Source organism: Panthera uncia, chromosome F2 (assembly GCF_023721935.1).
Source record: "Panthera uncia isolate 11264 chromosome F2, Puncia_PCG_1.0, whole genome shotgun sequence".
Lineage (NCBI taxonomy): Eukaryota > Metazoa > Chordata > Mammalia > Carnivora > Felidae > Panthera > Panthera uncia.
In genome coordinates, this window is record NC_064812.1 from 28,698,804 (window position 1) to 28,719,705 (window position 20,902).

At 35.1% G+C, this 20,902-nt stretch overlaps 1 protein-coding gene across 1 annotated transcript in view; it reads right to left on the reverse strand.

Moving 5' to 3' along the window:
* The window catches only part of PKHD1L1 (PKHD1 like 1), a 160,170-nt gene that overhangs the window by 100,736 nt on the left and 38,532 nt on the right, over positions 1-20,902 (reverse strand). Inside the window, exons 18-28 of the mRNA XM_049633010.1 lie at positions 18,823-18,980; positions 17,724-17,837; positions 15,599-15,748; positions 14,456-14,580; positions 11,278-11,441; positions 9,924-10,096; positions 7,858-8,005; positions 7,203-7,357; positions 5,387-5,509; positions 4,334-4,439; positions 819-929 (exon numbers count right to left, since the gene is read on the reverse strand). Of these exons, the coding sequence (XP_049488967.1) occupies positions 819-929; positions 4,334-4,439; positions 5,387-5,509; positions 7,203-7,357; positions 7,858-8,005; positions 9,924-10,096; positions 11,278-11,441; positions 14,456-14,580; positions 15,599-15,748; positions 17,724-17,837; positions 18,823-18,980 (1,527 nt within the window). The remainder of the gene's footprint in view (positions 1-818; positions 930-4,333; positions 4,440-5,386; positions 5,510-7,202; positions 7,358-7,857; positions 8,006-9,923; positions 10,097-11,277; positions 11,442-14,455; positions 14,581-15,598; positions 15,749-17,723; positions 17,838-18,822; positions 18,981-20,902) is intronic.

Here is a 20,902-nt window from a genome sequence, read left to right on the forward strand (position 1 = left end):
ACACTGTCAAAGCATGGGCACCATCGAATACCAGAGTGGTGTCTCTTATATTTTTGTGTCCCAGAGACACACCAAAAAAAGCTTTTTTTTTTTTTTTTAATTTGAGAGAGTTTGTGCACTTATGTGCATGTGAGTAGGGGAGGGTCAGAGGAAAAGAGAGAGAGAGACAGAGAGAGAGAGATTGAGAGACAGAATCTTAAGCAGACTCCACGCTCGGCACAGGGCCCAACATGCGGCTCCCACGACCCTGGGTTCGTGACCTGAGCCAAAATCAAAAGTCAGATGCTCAACTGACTTAGCCGCCCAGGCACCTCAAGAAGGAAAGCTTTTATATAATCACTTTATGAGGGAAAAAGAACAAAAATCAACAGTTAAGGGATAAAACACACTGTCCAACACTGAAAGAACTAGTTTGTGGTCATAACCAAAGATTAAAAAGATAATGCATTTGGGGTGCCTGGGTATGTTGGTTAAGCATCCAACTTCAGCTCAGGTCAGATCTTGTGGTTCCTGGGTTTGAGCCCCACATTGGGCTCTGTGCTGACAACTCAGAGACTGGAGCCTGCTTCAGATTCTGCTTCGGCCTCCCTCTCTCTCTGCTCCTCCCCTGCTCACACTCTGTCTCTCTCTCAAAAATAAACAAACATTTAAAAAATTAAAAAAAAAAAACCATAATGCATTTATCCAGAGAAGTTTGCCAATTTCATGTCCCCAGAGGTACTCTACAGAAGGACTATTTTAATACTGCTCTTTGACTCTAATTTCTCTTATGAGAAAAACAATTAAATGTAATAATAATAATTTTACAAAGGACCTACCATCCACAGAAAGAAGAGAGCAACCCACTGGTCCAACAGAGACCAATACAGCTGAACTGGGGGAAAATCCAGAGCCTACTATGGTTAGAATTGTGCTTTCTTCAAAGGATCCTGAAAATGATCAATTTAAATAACAATATGAAAAAGAAAAAAACCAAAGAATCTGTTGTTATGAATTCAAATGTTTTGCAGAGACAAATAAGCCTATTTTCATCTAAAGGCTATAAACAATAAGCTGGTAAATAAGCAGGGAAAACAGACACATATTTACCAATGGTAAATTTTTTCCCATTGAATTGCTCTATATTTTGTTCATATTTTAAATCTGTGTTGATAGAGATTAGCAGCAGAATATCTGTCTGAAGTATGGAATGATATAAGGAAAATTATCATTATGACAAATTAAACAGGCATCCCTATATGATAACTTATCGTATGACAGAACTGCCATCACAAATTCACGAGAAAAAAGATGAACTGCACAATACTTGTGGGCACTTTCCACTTGTGATAAAATAAGCTTCCTCTGTCTGGGGTAATATGCATCCTCAAGTGGCTGAGATATTTCCAGGGTACACCCTCTGTCTCAGCATTTTACTCATAACTGTTTTTTCCATTCATTCTTAAGAGTGTCCAACTATAGATGCTGGAGAGGATGTGGAGAAACGGGAACCCTCTTGCACTGTTGGTGGGAATGCAAACTGGTGCAGCCACTCTGGAAAACAGTGTGGAGGTTCCTCAAAAAATTAAAAATAGACCTACCCTATGACCCAGCAATAGCACTGCTAGGAATTTACCCAAGGGATACAGGAGTACTGATGCATAGGGGCACTTGTACCCCAATGTTTATAGCAGCACTCTCAACAATAGCCAAATTGTGGAAAGAGCCTAAATGTCCATCAACTGATGAATGGATAAAGAAATTGTGGTTTATATACACAATGGAGTACTACGTGGCAATGAGAAAGAATGAAATATGGCCCTTTGTAGCAACGTGGATGGAACTGGAGACTGTTATGCTAAGTGAAATAAGCCATACAGAGAAAGACAGCTACCATATGTTTTCACTCCTATGTGGATCCTGAGAAATTTAACAGAAACTCATGGGGGAGGGGAAGGAAAAAGAAAAAGAGTTTAGAGTGGGAGAGAGCCAAAGCATAAGAGACTTAAAAACTGAGAACAAACTGAGGGTTGATGGGGGGGTGGGTGATGGGTATTGAAGAGGGCATCTTTTGGGATGAGCACTGGATGTTGTATGGAAACCAATTTGACAATAAACTTCACATATTATAAAAAAAAAAAAAGTGTGTCCAGATTTGGGCGATAAGTGGTATAGTCACCCTACTTATATAACATCACATACAAGATGGATTCCACATGGATTTTAATAGCTAAGAATGAAAAATGTCAACCTCTTGAATTTTAGAATAAAACATAATCAAACATCTTAACTTTAATGTACAGATGGTTTTCTTAAATAACATTGAAAAATCATGGTTAACCATAAAGGAAAAGATAAGTAAACTGGAATAAATCAGTGATTTGACTGTTCCCATAAACAAGATACTAAAACAACGTGCAGGTGACATACTGGGAGAAGATGTGCTAGAGGATCAGTAAACATAATATAAAATACACAGCTACAAGTCAGTCGAAAGAAGACAATCTGATAAATAAAGGATGTTAACAAGCAATTTGCAGAAGAAACACTCTAAATGTCCAAGAACCAATAAGAAGATTCTTACATGCATTACTCATCAGAGAAAAGACAAATTAAAACAATGATGAGACAATTTCTTTCACCCATCAGATTGACCAGAATTAGGAAGCTGATAATCTAAGTATTGACATCGATGTGAGGAATACAGTGCTCTCACATATGCTGGAAGTACAGGCATGTTGGAGAGAAATTTGGCCATCTAATAAGCTGAATACACACATACTCAATTATTATCCAGCAATTCTATCTCTGGGCATGTACCCTAAATAAGCTCTAGCATGTACACCTTAGGAGATTTGTACAACAAAGCTCAATGCAATTATATGTAAAAACAAAAGTTTGTAAACAGTCTAGATGTCCATCAACAGAGACAAAAATAAGTTGGTATATTCATGAAGTATTTTAAAATGACAAATTAGATATGCATAAAAACATACATATATTTCTCAAAAGGAATGCTGAATGACAAAAGTCAGATGCAAATAATATTTACAGTGTAATTTCTCTGATGTTTACATTTTAACATCTCTTTCACAAGCTTAAAAACACTAAAATTACCTTATGTGTGTGTGTTCTTTACAAAAGGTATTAACAATGGCATGGAAGAATACACACAAAATTAATTATTGTGACTGTCTCTGGGGAGATCTTTAGGAACTAGAACCAGAGATTGTGTTTCAAGAGGACTTTAGCTGTTCCTATAAAATTTTCTTTCTTAAATTGATAATTGGAAGTAAATATGACAAACTGTTAAATGCATTAATTTTCAGTGAAGAGAAGATAGGTGTTTTTTACAGCATTATTTATACTTATCTTTTCATTATTTTAAAATTTATCAAAATATGGCAAAAAAACAATTTAGATTGTTAATTATTTTGAGTAAGAAACAGTTTTTTTCAGGAAGTACATGTAAAAGTGGAAATTCATTATAAGATACAAGGATAGATGTAAAAATATAAATATCAAGGGACCACAACCAAATTAAAGTTCAAATTTTTATACTTTATAGTTTTGATCCCATGTAACATGAATTATCCCAAAGTAATATCATTACTGTAAAGAAGTCTGAAGAACATATTCTTTCAACACAAAGATGAGTTATTTTTTAAATTTTCTTTTTTTTTTTTTTGGTTATATATAATTAGCAAATGAATTTTCCTACTAGCTACCAAGATTAAATCTGTGATTATACCATCTGAGTTTAGCATTCTGACTGAAAAGAAAAGCCACTCCTTACAATCTTTAGCCCCTGCTGTTTACTTCTGTGCTGGGGAGTTCAGACACAAAGAGTAATCACGTTTTTAAAGTAATTACATAATATGAAGATATGGTACAATGTGTCATCCAAGACTGAGTTCTTGGCAATGTGTTTTTCCTCTAATTCTCAAGTCTAGGACCTAATTATTTTCTTTTACTCAACAGCAGCTGTCTCATTACCAGCTTTTTAGTACTAAATCTCCTAAAAGTGGTCTCATCTGACGAAAGATTCCTGTTAATACCCTAGCAAGCAGAATTTCACAAAAATGCCTCGTCAGAGTGAAATTTTAGAGACACGACTCTAACATGGTGAAACTAGAGAAGTAGACTGGCGAGTCCAACTTCAAGTGTCATTTGTTTTTCAAAAGTAAGTAATTAATGCTCTTTCCACAGCTTTCTGATAGATTTTTTTTTAAACTATGTAGCAATGTCTGCATGCCTGAGGTGGTGAAACCAGTATATTTAAAAATCATTATTAGTTTACATTTTTGCTACTCATCTTCCACACTCTACTCCAAGTTAAAAAGCGGGAGATTACCTTGAGATGGGTTTATGGCCCGGACTACTGGAGTCGCCATGAAATCCCACGTAAACCCACAGTCACCTGAACACTTAGCTGGACCTCCGTTGACATAGACTTCAACCTTCAAATAATGAAACACAGAAACAGAGAACGGGTAGCACAGCTATGGAGAATATACATAAGATTTAAACAAATGATTGGGTTTTGTTTGTTTGCTTGTTTGTTTTCAAAAATTAGTCTATTCTGTTTATACTCTCTGCTTTGACCATTCATTCAGCACATGTGCCTCGTATGCAAAGGCACAGTTCTAAGTGTTAAAACGCATTAAGACAACATTAAACACAACATCCCTGCTGTCACTCAATTTATATTCTAGTGGGGGGGGGGGGAGACAGAGAGTCGCACTATACATTTTTTTTTAAGTAAATGCAAGGTGCCTGGGTGGCTAAGTCAGTTAAGTGTCTGACTTTTGATTTCAGCTCAGGTCATGATCTACTGGTTTGTGCAATGGAGCCCCGACATTGGGCTCTGCGCTGACAGCACAGAGCCTGCCTGGGATTCTCCCTCCCTCTTTCTCTGTCCCTCCTGTGCTTGTGCACACATACATGTGCTTTCCCTTCTCAGTCTCTCTCTCTCTCTCTCTCTCTCTCTCTCTCTCAAAATAAATAAATAAGCATAAAGAAAAAGAAGTAAATGCATATTACGCCCTAGCAGTGATTAGTGCTATGAAGGACAATAAAGGATGCTCTTGTGAAAGTCACCTACATTCTTTACATATTAATTTCCTCATCATTAAAGTAGGAATGTTAATAATTATTTCACAGAATAACTAAAGATTAAATTAAAAAGCATATTTTCAAATTCTAACAGGTAGTAGTCAAGCTTAGAAATCCACACTTTTATCATAAGGAAGGTAATTTTCCCAAAAGTCATAATAATATTATCGAGTTAATATTCAGATGAAAATAAAGACATCATTCCTGCTGTTTCAACAGGTCTTTAATGTATTACAAACTTGGTACATATTTAAAATTATGTTACAGGTCATGAGAAAAGTTTCAGAAATACCTGTGGCTGTTGGTTGGGTGTACGAAGTAGGTCTCCAAGTATGCACCGTCTGAATAAGCCACCATCTTTTATCTTCGTAACTGTCATATTAGCTTTTTCTCCAATAATATTGGAATCATTAATCTATTTTTACACAGAATTATTTTACTAGAAAGGCTATGATAAATATGACTGTACTAGTTTTTTTTAATTAAGCAAGGTTGAAAGTGAATAAAAGTCAAAGATGAAAAAAATCATTCAAAAAAGCACTTTAGTCACATTTTTTGAAAAAGGAGCCTCTTTCAAAGTGAGCATAATCTACCCCCCCCAAAAAAGGGCTAACATGATTGCATTATAATATATTACATCAATTACAAGTTGAACTGAATGACTAAAATCAACTGAATTGTTAGAATAAAGCATGTCTAAGGAAAATCAATTTACTAAATTTTATTTTCTCAAAATGTTCTATGATTGTCCTAAATGTGACCATTATGATAAATGATTTTTGAATAGTTGAATGAGTTATACCTCTTTCCACCTGAGAGTCAACTTTTCCCCTTCAGCATTTTTCACCCCTGATTATCCTGGTTTTTCATCCATTTGTGGAATTATATTTTTTGCCAATGATAAAAATGAATCAAATCAAATCAATACATACAACTTGGTTATTTCAAAATCCCTCTGCCAATATGGCAGCCTTCTCATATATACAGTGGCTAGCAAAGAGACAGGAGTCTCCACGCTGGGCCCTGTGTGTGCTAAAGTGGTGATAAGAAGCAGAAGTGATGAGCAAGCAGGGAAGGACTGGTCAGAAAAGAGACAAGGGGGTAAATGCACAGACATCAGCAATGATACCAAGAGGAAGACCAGTCACGAGAGCCACTCAGCTACAGAATCTGCTAATTCTAGTTCCAGACCATGTGTTTTCTTAAATTACCTCCATATCTTTATGACTGTTACTATTCTGCACACCCATAGTCTATGTAAGGTACATCATATGTTACATTTATATACGGGTTTTTTTTTTTTTTTTTTGGTCTCCTCTTTCCCCTCTCTCCTCATTTTTTTTTCTTTTCTCAAAATGGTCCCATAAGTAGATTTCTGTATGGGGCCAGGTTGCTAGGTTTTTACTATTACAAATACTATCACAGTGACTACTTTTGTGCCTACATCATTTCATATTTGTGTTATTATTTCAGTATTATACAGTTATATAGCTGAGATTGCTAAATCAGAAGGTATCTATATTCAGATTCTACTATATAATCCCCTAAAATGATCATACGAATCAACTTTCTCGCCAATAGTGCATGAGACAGACCGTTTCCTCCCTCACACTCTTACTATCACTCAAAAGCATCATCTTTTTAATGTTTTTGACAGTCTGAGCTCCCAGACTCCTCTAGATTCCTCTCTTTCACATACTCTGGGTCCAACTCCTCTCCTCTGACCCCCTTCACACTCTAACTAAGCAAAGGTAATTAGATAACAGCTTACCACAGGAGCTACCTGGGGGTACACAGGATAACCTATAAGCCCTGCCTGGGCTCCTCCTGCCCCTATCAAGGGTCTTCTAACACATATCCCTGGTCTCTTTCCAGAGGGGACAGCAAATAAAGTACCAACAGCAATTCCCCATGAAAGAGAACATCGAATCAACTTAACTTAGAACAATCTTCCCTCAATTTCTCTTTTTTTAATGTTTAGTCTATAGTTTGCATTTTTTAAATATAGACAGTCTCCAATTCTTTAAAAAAAAATGAGGCAAGATGCAATAAGCCAGCAACACATGGAAAACAAACAAACAAACAAAAGCCAAGCCAGAGGAGGGAACCTGTAGAAGATTCTGCCTTCCACGTGTGCTTCTCCACTGGATGTTCCATGAGTATCCAGCACACGTTCCCTCCCGTGTTACTGAGACTCGTCCCACTTCTTCCACACTCTGGAGAGCAAACTGTAAATCTGCAGCCGACACAGTGGCAGGAAGGCCTGCATTCAACAGAGGGACAGCAAATAGCAGGGGTCAAAAATTCACAAACCAATTTCACCCTTAAAATCCATGAAGTGTGTGCTACATATTGTAAGCCAACTGTCCTCCTCCAATACAGTAAAAATGAAATTTGTGTCTTATTTAGGCCAAGAATTTATGAATCTCTTGGAAGCAAAAATTACATGAGTAACGTACCTCAGATGATAGCTCTGGCTCAAAAACTTTTGTTTTTGATTATTGATTAACTTTATAGAGAACCTGTAAGCTGGGGACATAAAAGAAAAACAAACTTTTGGGAATGTAACCTGGTATATCTGGTGAGGCAATAAAGAAAAAGTGAAAATATAATTTGTTCTGGATAATTTAGCTTTATGTCACTAACATAATCTCAAGGATATAAATTATGTAGGGAAATCATATTAGAAAGAAATACACCAAAATTTTTATTATGGCTGCCTAGATTGGCATTGTCCAACCGTTCTGAACTTTTGTCATATACCTTTGAGAATGTGTCCGTAAGCTTGAATGTCAAAGCTGCCACTTAGAGGTGGAGACGCGGCTTGAATTCTCTGAATACGAATCTTTGACTCCCCTGGCCAATTATTTCCTCTGTAAACAGACTCATTCTCTGTCTCATTTGTGATTATCTAATTTCCAAAATAAATATTGATAAAATGATTAAACATAACAACAGCTAACATGATTTCTATTTCACCATCGTACAATCCTGTGACATGACATAAATGAGCCTCAGGTATTCAGGATTCCTCAGAACATTAAGGAGAGACACATAAATCAACACAGGCCATACCTACAAAGCTGCAATAATGAGGCCAAAGTCAACTCAGTCATCTGTGCAGCAATCAGCTGGAACCTTAGTAATACCTCATTAATTCAGAGTGTACCCTCCATCACTCAACGAACAAATATTTATTGAACAGGCATCCCATTCAAAGTACAGTGCTAATCACTGTGGGGAGGCAAAGAAACATAAGATGAAGTCTTCGCTATCAAAAAACTGGAAATCTCTTTGGAGAAATAACATATGGGGACTAGAAAACTAACAATATACCAAAGTATATAATCAGCACAGATTCTGATCCAGACTCAAGAAAAACCTGCCTAACGTTCAGTGCCAATTAATTGACAAAAGCGACACATGCTATAAAAATTCATACACAGTGACTGTACTAGTGAAAATGATAACATCCTCCTGCTTCAGATCCCTCACGGTTGTCTGTGAATCTTGTGGAATTTAAAACTTTAAGCCTCACTGCCCACAGAAAAGAGTAAACATAATTGCCAAAAGACGTAAGTTCACAGCAGCTTTATTCATAATAGCCCCAAACTGGAAATAAGACAAAAGCCCTTCAACAGGATGGTTAAATTGTGGTATATTCACACCACGGAATACGGTAAAGCAATGACAAAGAATGAACTACAGCTACATGCAACACACAAATCTCATAATATCAAACAGAAGCAGCTAGATGCAAAAGAGCACATACTGGATTATTTATCAGTACAAATAACATTTAACAGATGTGCATATTACTGCGTGTATCTTTCACTGGAATTTTTTAAAAAAGGTCACAAACATATGTCCCATATTCCTTAATTTAACTTTGACTGAATAACAAAAGCTAGAGGATACAATTACCAATTTTAATGAGGAATCTTGAAAAATGGGAGCTGATGTCACTGATTATTTAACAACACAAACCCCTGATACTACATTCTGTTGTGCAGCTAAGAGTAAACGACTGAAACATATTTACAAAACATTTCATCTTGAAGATACTAAGATTACAACATTGCGCCAGCATAGGGTAAAGCAACTTTTGTGGAATACTTAAGAGTTTTCCTGTATTTTTAATCACAGAATCAGACTATCATTAAGCAAAACACTCTTTGAGACTTTCACAAAAATATTTAATTACTATTTAACTCCAATCTAGAGCTTATTATACTTGTTTTTGATTCACTGTGGAAAATTATATTAATTCCTTGGATAGTTTTGGAGGACGTTACATTTTAAAATACTTACATTTATAGTATTTAATACTGATCTTACTATAAATAACTCAAGCAGTACAAAAATTATTCAGGTCCTTTTGGAATTCTGGAAAGCTATCTTTTTCCTCCCAGTACCAATTTTGATACAAGCAAAAAGTGGTGTTTCTAACAGAAACAATTTAAGAACATATTGCAGAATTTCAAATTTTCTTTCAATAATCTCTGTTCAAAACTTTTACTGAAAGAGCCCATAGCGTTTCCTTTTAAGTCAACAGAGAAAATTCTAGTTAAATCTGTTTCTTAAGACAGTTTCCCCTTGTTTTTTCCCATAGATATATTTCTTAAAGACTTTAATGCTTAAAGTGAATTTTCATGCTCAAGTCTAACAAGCCTCTAACTCTTCATTTATGCTTAGAATAATTATCTTGTCCTATTAAAAGATATTCCATCTGAATGTCAGCCATTTATAAAAATTTTTAAAAAAGGTTATTAGATCAAAGCTAATTTTCCATAAATTGAAAACAGTAAGTTGCAACATTCTAAGCTTACCTGTGCAAAGCTCACAGCCATCATGGGTATATTATAACTGCAATTATATGAAGTCATGGTGACAGAATATTGGTTGGTAATACTTGATCCATTAATTTTGGTCTGATTCACCTGAAAGTTCTTTAAAAATATCCCTTTATTTGCTAATGCTGGAAGTCTTCTCTTTGGCATTTCTAAAGAACATGGAATAAATGGAAAATAAAATTTCATAGCTTCTGCTGCTAAAAAAGAAAATCATCAAATAATATCCATGTCATGGAATAGGAATAGCTGTTTAGAATCAAATTTTAGAAAGAAGATCTTAAGACAAGTAGTTTTTGGAGCTTGGCAAACTTTTACTTCTAGAATATAAAGCTTTAAAGTCTGTCAACATATGAGCTTTATCAGGTAAAAGAAAATATTTAAAAGCCACCAAACCCTGGGTTTCATGTAGCCTTCTGTGGGCCTGTTAGCTCTGCTCTGTCCTAGGTTCCTGAACGTAGTGCTAAGACGTGCACTGCATGAGGACAGGACTCGGGCTGTCTTGTCCACAGCAATTTCTTTAGTAGCTAGTACAGTGCCTGGCACACAGTAGGTACTAAATGCATGCTATCTGTTGAACTACAACATCCATCTGAGCCCAAGTGAGCTGTCTTATATATGTGCTCCACTGATCAGAATGTAAATTCTGGTGAGAGCAGATTCAAAAGAAGTGACTCTAAAGTAGTACATTTAATTTTAACCAGTTGACTCGTGACCTTGTACTTGAAAGTAGTTCCAAAGGAAAGGATTTTAAAATTTCTCTGAAAAATGTGAGTAGTCACTGTTAAAGGTGACTGTTTAGAATTAGGTTGATTTTTTTAAAGATCACAGTTTAATTTTAATTATTTTATTATCACAGCTCATATGTAGGAGTCTACTGACATGACTATAAAACAATGCTTAGACTACCAGAAATGAATTTTTCATTTATAGTATTATTAATTATCACCATGATGTCCATGAGAATATTCAGTTTAATCCTACCAAACAGATGCCAATGTCAATAGCTGCCTTTTAGGAACACATATCTTTGTGATTAGTTTCTCAAAAATCAAACAAAGCAAAATGAAAATATTTGTCACAGTTTATATATCTATAAACAGAATCCAGGACTAGAAAGACTAATTCTTGCCATAATGACAAAGTTTTCATTAAGGATACATTTATCCTTAGAATAAAAAATAATATTATTTAAATAATATTCAGATAAAAGAATGAGTCAAATATTTAGAGATTAATGTTTCTATGTAAAGTAAAGAATAATTCCCATGGTAAGATTTTTCTACAAGATAGATTTAGAGGTTTTGAATCGATATGAAATGATACAACATACCATCCCACGCAGACACTGTAGATGTCTGTCCAATGTATACTGTATCTACATAGAAAACCTGTGATTCCGATGCCTTCTGTAAACCAATCCTCTGAAGAGAAAAATTTGTCCCAGTGTATTTGGCTTGTATGAGGTCCAGAAGGTCTATGCAAGTGTAGGTCCAGCTGAAATATGGTTGATTAATGTAAACCAATACACTATAAAAAAGCACTAAATTCTTAAAGAGTAAAAGTGTTTTTTTTCCCACAAGATGACCATTAAACACACTTTATTAGCGCAGAGGTGCAGCCATAACAAGAAACAGCAGACAGAAATTTGAACTGGTAGTAATAGACTTAATGTTGTATACTGTAAATATAGGTTTTCTTTTATTTGTAGCCTTGGCAATAGCCACAGGAAGGTGAAATATTCTGTAGTGGTAGGTAAGGAAATTAAGGAGTATGCGCCTTGGTGTAGAGCAAGCATATAAATAAAAACGAGACACAAGAATAAAGTAAACTATTTTAGTAAAAAATGTCAAGGATAGAACAGTAAATTCAGTTCAATACCAAGAAGCAAAACTGGAACTTGTTATTACTCCCAAAAGAGCTCCCTAGAGTTGCACTGTCTCCTGATACGAGACAAAAGTGGTAAGTGATTTACGTAAAGCACATTACCCCTTAAATGTGTAATTTAGATTCAGATTTTGCACTTGATATTAACTGCATTGGAATTCTATGAGTTATAGTTAAGCAATTCAGCTATGAGCGTTTGCAACAAAGAGAAAAATATTGCCATCAAAATAACTAAACACAATTTAACAATAATCTTTATATCAGCTACTGCTGTAATTATTAACTGACTAGTTTGTTTGAGCACCTACTATTTTAATTTCCTTCATGGTTCCCAAACTCATCATGGGATCCACCTCAGTGCCTCAAAGCTTAGCTTAAGCTAACATATTTTTAGAAAACTGTGTGTGGAACTACAGCAAGATAAAGTGCTCTTTAAATAAATATGAAAAAAAAAACACTTAGGGTCTCAGTAGAATTCTACCCTAATTATAGAATTCTAAAGTTTAAGAAACTACTACTTAGAAAATTTAGTATACTGAACAGGACCCTTTATCAGACAAAAAGAGACTACAAATGCTATCAAAACTTAAGTGAACAGCACACTGTCTTTGTGGCTACATAACAGTGTTTTATTATTATTATTTCTTTAACATTTATTTATTTTTGAGACAGAGAGACAGAGCATGAGCGGGGGAGGGGCAAAGAGAGAGAAGGACACAGAATCCAAAGTGGGCTCCAGGCTCTGAGCTGACACGGGGCTTGAATTCACAACCTGTGAAATTACCTGAGCAGAAGTCTGACGCTTAACCAACTGAGCCATGCAGGCATCCCTAGATAACAGTGTTTTCTAAAAGAAAATCATATTTCACTTTTCAGATTTTGAAACCCGATTTATAGCTACAAAAATCACTGTTTTGGAAAGGTTATACCATAATTCTTGGGGGGCAATGGCACTTCTAACACTAACATTGTACTAAAAATAATCTAACTCTAACACATCTACTTGATGGTGGCCTGTCTAACCTAAATCAAAGCAAATTTAGAAATACACAATAGGAGCAGGGGAGTTTACTTTGCCTTGACTGGCAATAATTTTACCCAGTGAACCCTATTCCTCTGAAAATCATGACATTCTTGTTTAAAGATATCATAGCATTTAGGGTAAAGGAAGCCCATCAGTCTTATCAAATGTATTTTACAGCAGATAAATTGCAGGTTAAAAGGAAAGACCTATTTAGCAATATGGTGAGTGATGCTTTGACGAATATGAAAGAACCGAGATCTGTAAAATGTTCCAAAATCTCATCACAGTGAATGAGTCAAACGCATGCAGGTGATGCTCACCAAAACTAAAATTGTCAATCTAATCTGTTCAATTCAGGAATGCAGGGAATGTTTATAGCAAAATGTACCTGGAGAACACGTTTTCAAATAAAAAAGGTGTATATGTGCATGTGTATGTCTTCATTATGACTCTATTGTGTGTGAAATTTGTATGTGTGTTCTATGTGGAAATACAAAAGTGGATTGACACAAATTTCAGAAGATATAATAAAAAACAAAACGTAATTATGCAGAACTAACTTGTGCTTGAGGGTGTGGCAATTATAGTCATTAGATAGCTTCCTTAGACATCTACCTTCTTCCCTTATACTTCTCTGCTTGCATTTCTATGTGTCTAACTTTTGGCAAACCAAGCATTAAAAAGTGTCTCTTCTCCATTAATTTTGAAATATTCATTGAGGGGCGCCTGGGTGGCTCAGTTGGTTAAGCGTCTGACTTCGGCTCAGGTCATGATCTCACGGTCTGTGAGTTCGAGCCCCGCGTCAGGCTCTGTGCTGACAGTTCAGAGCCTGGAGCCTATTTCAGATTCTGTGTCTCCCTCTCTCTCTGCCCCTCCCCTGTTCACTCTCTGTCTCTCTCCGTCTCAAAAATAAATAAACGTTAAAAAAAAATTAAAAAAAAAAAAGAAATATTTTATTTGCTCTGCTCACACCTAGAAAGCACCTTGTTTTCAGTGATCAAAGCTTAATGACAATATTGTGATAAAGGAGTCTCTTTCTACCTGCCTTCAGTAAGTGGGAACATTATTAGATTTAATAATACATGATTTAAATTATAAGGTTTACCATTGTTTTACCTTTCCAATGGTCATGGGTGATGATAACACTAGACCAATTCTTATTTTCATAATCTATTTATTTTTGCCACAATTATTTCTGTTAGGATGCTAATGTAGAGGGCATGAAAACAGCAGTCAGATCTATGCTGCACAGCATTTGTCAAAAACTAACAAAAAGTGGGGCATCTGGGTGGCTCAGTCAGTTAAACGTCCAAATCTTGATTTTTGGCTCAAGTCATAACCTCATAGTTGTGACATTGAGCCCTGTGTTAGGCTCCATGTTGGGTGTGGAGCCTGCTTAAGACTCTCTCTCTCCCTCTCTTTCTTTGCCCCTCTCCTGCTCGTGTGCGTACATACTCTCTCTCGAAAACAAAACAAAAAAACCCAAACTAACAAAAAGTGGAAAAAAAATTTAAAAAGTTAACAAAGAGTGGGTTTGTTTTATGTTCAGGTTATATACTGTACTATAACTTCCATTTTACATTCACAGAATGTAACTTACTTGTTTCCATTAGTAAAGTTATATGTAAATTGTATATCATCGCTTCTAGTAATCTTGCTTCTGTCTTGGTATTGGAATTTTAGAGCAATATAATTTGCCAGGAATCCTTTGTATGCTAAACATAACTACACAGAAAATTAAAAAAGAAATCAGTAATAATATCTTAGCTTTAAGTTGTTTTATAGCAATTCAAGTTAACTCAACCTAATCCAGTAAATAAATATTGATAATTTTCCATACAAAATATTTCAGAACACAGAGACAGAGATAATTAATTTCAGCCAATTAGGTATAGAAGAATTGTGAAAGATTTTCTAGAAGAGGAAGTGGAGTTGAACAACCTTACAATTAAGGATTAATTCCTTATTGTTTTCTTAGATATGGTTTCCTTAAAAAATGAAAATAATTCACTCCCTTTAGTCATGTAGCAATGTAAAATTTAAATCCAGCTCTAAGTGAACTCTACAGTGGATGTAAAAGCCCAAACACACAAAGAGGAGATAAACACTGAAGTGGATTAATTGGGATGTGAATGCAGCTAAGCATTTAGAGGTAAAGATGCATGTCACTGTAAAATGGTAGTTAAATACCAATCTTAATGGTCTACAACACCTTAAGCATACCAAATATATTTAGAACTTAGAACTTGAGGATGTATATCACAACTTGAGAATTTTGAAACCAGAGAAAGGGTAAACAAGACTATGATTGCTAATCTTAAATACCTATCCTAAAACTCCCATCTCTACTCATGCTTTCCCTTCACTTCTCCTTGACTGGATACCCAAGATCACTCTATGATGGCTATCCATTTTTGTTTCTTCTTAATAAATAAAATATATTGAGGAGATTATACATTTTTAATTGTTTTAATATTTAAATTCATGTGCAAGTAATTTTCTCTGAAATTATAAGATAAAGCAGAATAAGTGTGCATGATATTACATATTTTTTTCATTTTTTTTTTTTTTTTTGAAAACCAACAGAAGAGGAAATCACAAGCCCCCAGAATGTGAACCACAGTATCTGTCTAATGTGACATGATTTCACATGACAAGCAGTTTTCCCTGTCTTATATTTCAGGAAATTTTATTATCAAGGTATTTTACAGATTAAATTAGCATATCATTTTGTTGAGTTCACCTGATTATAAGGAAATAATAAAATGTCTCCATATGGTAGTCTGTTTGGTTTAACATCTGTGGAGTCAAAGAGAACAGCTGGGTTTTTCAGGGAATAACGACCACAGTAAGCATCAGTTTCCGCTGTCTTCTGCCCTCTGTTAATATGTTCCTACAGAAACAGTAATATTTCAAATGAAAACATGACTTATTGTCCTGCTTTATTCCCCCACATCTCCACCCAATTTGTTCAAGTTCCAACTTGGATCCATTGCTTCCCACACCACTTTAACTTGAAATATTCTCTCTCTTCTTTGAAAGTCTAATGCTCTCATCCCGTATCACTCCTTTGGCTCCACAATCATATAATCCCTTGTACCTGTATTTGGCTATTTCCTAAATCTTATATTTCTCCTTATATCATTTTTTTTAACGTTTATTTATTTTTGAGACAGAGAGAGACAGAGCATGAACGGGGGAGGGGCAGAGAGAGAGGGAGACACAGAATCTGAAACAGGCTTCAGGCTCTGAGCTGTCAGCACAGAGCCTGACGCGGGGCTCGAACTCACGGACCATGAGATCATGACCTGAGCCAAAGTCGGACGCTTAACCGACTGCACCACCCAGGCGCCCCTATTTCTCCTTATATCATGAACTCTTAGGGATATTTATTCATTCCTTCCACAAATATTTTTTTATAATTTTTTTAAAGTTAATTTATTTTGAGGGAGACGAAGAGAGAGTGAGGGAGGGAGGTACAGAAAGAAAGGCAGGGACAGAGGATCTGAAGCAGGCTCTGTGCTGACAGCAGAGAGCCCAATGCAGGGCTCACACTCACAAACTCCCAAGATCACGACCTGAGCGGAAGTCGGATGCTCAACCGACTGAGCTACCCAGGCACCCCTCCACAAATATTCATTCAGTGTTCACTATGTGCCAGGTTATTGTTTGTTAATTTGTTTTTTGTTGAATCTTCAAGGTTCAAGTGGTGAAGAACACTATCCCTATATGGGATATTTCCTATCCCATGAAGTTTGGGACAAAGGAACTAAGGATTATAATACTGATGTTGAAGTATTATACATATATTATATAATTATGAGGTTGAAGAGAGGCCTCTAACTCACATATAAAGCATCAAGAAAGATAACTCAGAGGAAGCATTACATGAGTTGTCTTTAAAGATAAACAAGACTCATTTCAAAGGAAAGGTGGACTAAGGAGCATCAGGGAGAGGGTAAAATAAGTGAAATAAGCAGGGATGTAAGAAGATGGTGCTGGGAAATGCAAATAATCAAAGTAAGATAGAGCAAAGAATGTGTGCCAGGATGATGATGGGAAATGAAGAAAGGAAAGAGCATAGTGTAAATTACTGTGCAATTCCCAAGGCTGCTAGCACTACATTCAGGATAGGAGAACCCAAGTACATGCATGTTTATTAAATTAATTTGAAATGAGAGCCAATTAAATGGAAAGATTTTCCTTGTTTTTTCACTAATAAATCTGCTCATTTAAACAGATTTAAAGCATGTGATTTAAAGCATGTGATAAATATCTTTAAGGATTCATTTTTATTTCTAAGGTATTGATCTGAATCAAATCACTAGCCTATATAGTCCTTATTCTTATGGTATTCATTTGGAAATGGTGAATATCTGGCTTCCTCGGATTTTCAAAATAAGAATTAGGAAGATAAGAGTATTCTGAAATTTTATTTACTGTACATCAAAGAAAAGTTCTTATACCTCACCAAGAGAGAAATAAGGACAAGTATTTTACTAATTGACCAGAGGGTAATCTCAAAAATCAAGGGAAGCTCTACTACAAATTATATGCTCAGAAGCCAATGAGGAAACAGGATATACTCTGCGTCCAAGTAAACAAGTAAAACACCCTATAGATCTTATATTGTCCATCATCTTTCTTACTTTCCCTTGATCGAGAAAATTCATATGTGGTGAATTTCACAAATGAATCACATTATAATGCAAGGAGATGATAAAGCAGACCTTACCAATAAATGTGTAACAAATTATTTTTGCAATTTGACAATAGGAATTAATGTTAGTCCAAAGAGAATCACAAGATTCCAAGCATTTATACAAATTCTTATTTGGTCAGTTTCACTGTTCATTTACATTCCATACCAGGTTAAAATCAGACTCATAATCTCTAAAGTATTTCACAACAAATCCTTCTTCAAAATTTGCAATTTGCAGTGGACACTTGGCAGTAACCATTTCTTCTATGGCTGCCTGAAACTAAATTAAAAATATGAGCTTTAGTAACTTCTTTTTCATGAAGAGTTAGAGCATTTATACTATTACTACTCATTCCACTAATTAGTTATAATTGAACATTTGCATAATTCCCATACTTCAGCCATCATTATGAGATCATTTCCTAAATAATTTTAAGTTAATATGTAATAATTTTAGTGTCTAGTGACTTTTTCAAGAGTTTTATTTTAGAATCACAATAGTTACATCCAATTGGGTAACATTAGCTTACACCGTTGTTATGTAAGGTAGACATACTTGTTTAGTAGTTTTTTTTAAAGAGGGCAATGAGGCAAACCTAAATGAATTAGCACTCAATTAAACAGGTTCCAAGTGAATAGTTTTCCCCATTAGCTCAAAATTAACTGGAAAAAACTATACACTGTATTCTGTTTTTCAAAATATGCAAATACAATATACAAAATATACAATGTATTCTGTTTTTCAAAAGAAGAGATTCAGATACTATAAGACTGTATTGATGGTTATTTTAAAAATAATAAATGATCTTGGATTATACAGGAATTGGTACACATTTATTCACAAGTTTTCCTGTAATTTCCACATCTACTTCTCTTGCAAAGCACAGATATAATTAGCATTTAGAATTAAGGAGATAAAGTAAGATGTTAATCATCAAACAAATATTAACCTAAACTCATTGTGTAGATAGTTGTCAAAATTCAATAACTCCCAAGCAAACATTCTTTCTACAAAAACAGCTGCCCCACACAGAGATACAATGGATCCTGTTGGCACAGATCTAAGAACCCCCCCTTTCATCCCCTGTGTCTCTGTGATGTTTCCTCCCTTCTCCACTCTCTATGGGTTGGCTCCGACACATCATGTCAAGTAAAAGAGTATATTACCGCTCCTTAAAGTGTGGGGTTTATTTTGTTTTCTTTTGTTTTACTAGAAAGGTGATATTTAAATAGCTTTCTATTTAATAAATTAGCTAAGAGCATACTTCAGCTTCTGATGACCATGGGGTCAGAGGTTTCGAAGTGATTCCATCCCAGTTTAGTGTGAATGTGTCCAAACTGGGTTTTCCTTTGATTTGTTCTGTAATATCCAGGGTGACATTGTTCCCTTCAATCATTTCATAACCAAGCAGATCAAAGTCTCCTGTGATGAAGTACCAAATAGGATTTGAAGATGTTAATTTAATAAAATACCAATATATCCATGAGTAACAAAATTGGTTTTATTGTATTATCACAAAAAAAGGGGGGGTGAATGGGGAAGATGTGGATCCTTGAATTTGAGCTAAAGATTTAGCCGTAGCAGAAACAGCAAAATAGCAGGTAAAGTGCTATTCATTTAAGGTTTGATATCCATGGCTTAAAATAAAGTATTACGGGATAAACAAAAGGAGGTATTGGGACCATGAGGTAAAGATCAACGACCAGTGGGATATTCCAAAACTTCTTTTCGTTTTGTCCCAGTACCATTATCATAGTATAGAGGGCTAGGTTGGGATATTGCTATTTTCTTTAAACATGAATACAGTACAAAACTGAATTCCAGGAAATAGCCCGAGGCCTGGGAGGCCTGTTAATACAATCTCACTTTAAGAGAAATAAGGGCTTGTCCTCAGATTTATCTCTGCTTTGGGAAGATGCTTCACCATTGGAAACCCACTGACCTCTGGTGGGTAGAGTCCTAGAATTTGATTTGGTACTTATGATTTTGGTACTATATTTCTTAAGGCTGCTGAAGCTGTAAAATTTCTCTCTGAACTATAGATGTATTCCTCGGAGAACAAGGATCACCATATATTCATTTATACAGCATTTTTGACAATCTAAACTTTGGGAAATTTTTAGAATTTCAATTCATGTTAAATGAAATTCTTTGCCCTCCATCCAACAAGCAAATTAAACAATTTTATAAAATGAGAAATAAACAATGAATTGGAACATAATTATTGCCCAAAGAAAAGTAAACACATACATATTCAGGGACCTATTTTTGAACTACATAGCCCAAATACTAAATTTGGTCGTTAAACTTGACTTTAAGACTTGAAAATGCAAAACATTAATAGGAAGTTAATAGCTATTGCTTGAAAAGGACAGAGAGGTAAAAATAATTTTGGTAAATGGTGTCTTAAACACAGGTGAAATGTTTTCTTTCAGTTTTTGTTTTTGTATGTTTTTTTTTTCTCACTGTAGGAATTCTCAGGGATTTTATTATTCTAATGAGACCTGTCAATCTTCAAGGATAAGCTGGGTTATGCAGTTTCCCATGTGGATTTGACCACAGAATCCTTTCATCAGGCAAGATCTGGTTAGACTAGTGTCTCCCAAGACATGCTAACTACTTAAAGCTCATTTCCAGAATTCATATCTTTGCTTATTTTTTCTAAATATGAAGTAGCCTATTATACAGATAGTGCATTTACGGTATATATAGTGTTTCTCATGCATTGAAGCTGTACATTCCTTGAAATAGGACTAAAATTTTAATTACAATAGAAAAAAAAATTGACCATTTATTTTCTATTTCTCCTAAAAGTGATCAAGGCTATGAATCCACTTCTTTCTCTGCCATTTTATGGAATTTTTACTTTTTTTTACTTTTTTTAATTTTTTATTATATGAAATTTATTGTCAAATTAGTTTCCATACAACACCAAGTACTCATCCCAAAAGATGCCCTCTTCAATGCCCATCACCTACCCTCCTCTCCCTCCCACCCCCCATCAACCCTCAGTTTGTTCTCAGTTTTTAAGAGTCTCTTATGCTTTGATTCTGTCTCCCAATCTAACCTCTTTTTTTTCTTTTTTTTCCTTCCCCTCCCCCATGGGTTTCTGTTAAGTTTCTCAGGATCCACATAAGAGTAAAAACATATGGTATTTGTCTTTCTCTGTATGGCTTATTTCACTTAGCATAACACTCTCCAGTTCCATCCACGTTGCTACAAAGGGCCATATTTCATTCTTTCTCATTGCCACGTAGTATGGAGTTTTTAATTTTTTCAGTGGAGCTTTAGAGAATATAAATTTGTTTCTTAGAGAAAAATTTACAGAAGTACAAAATGAGATA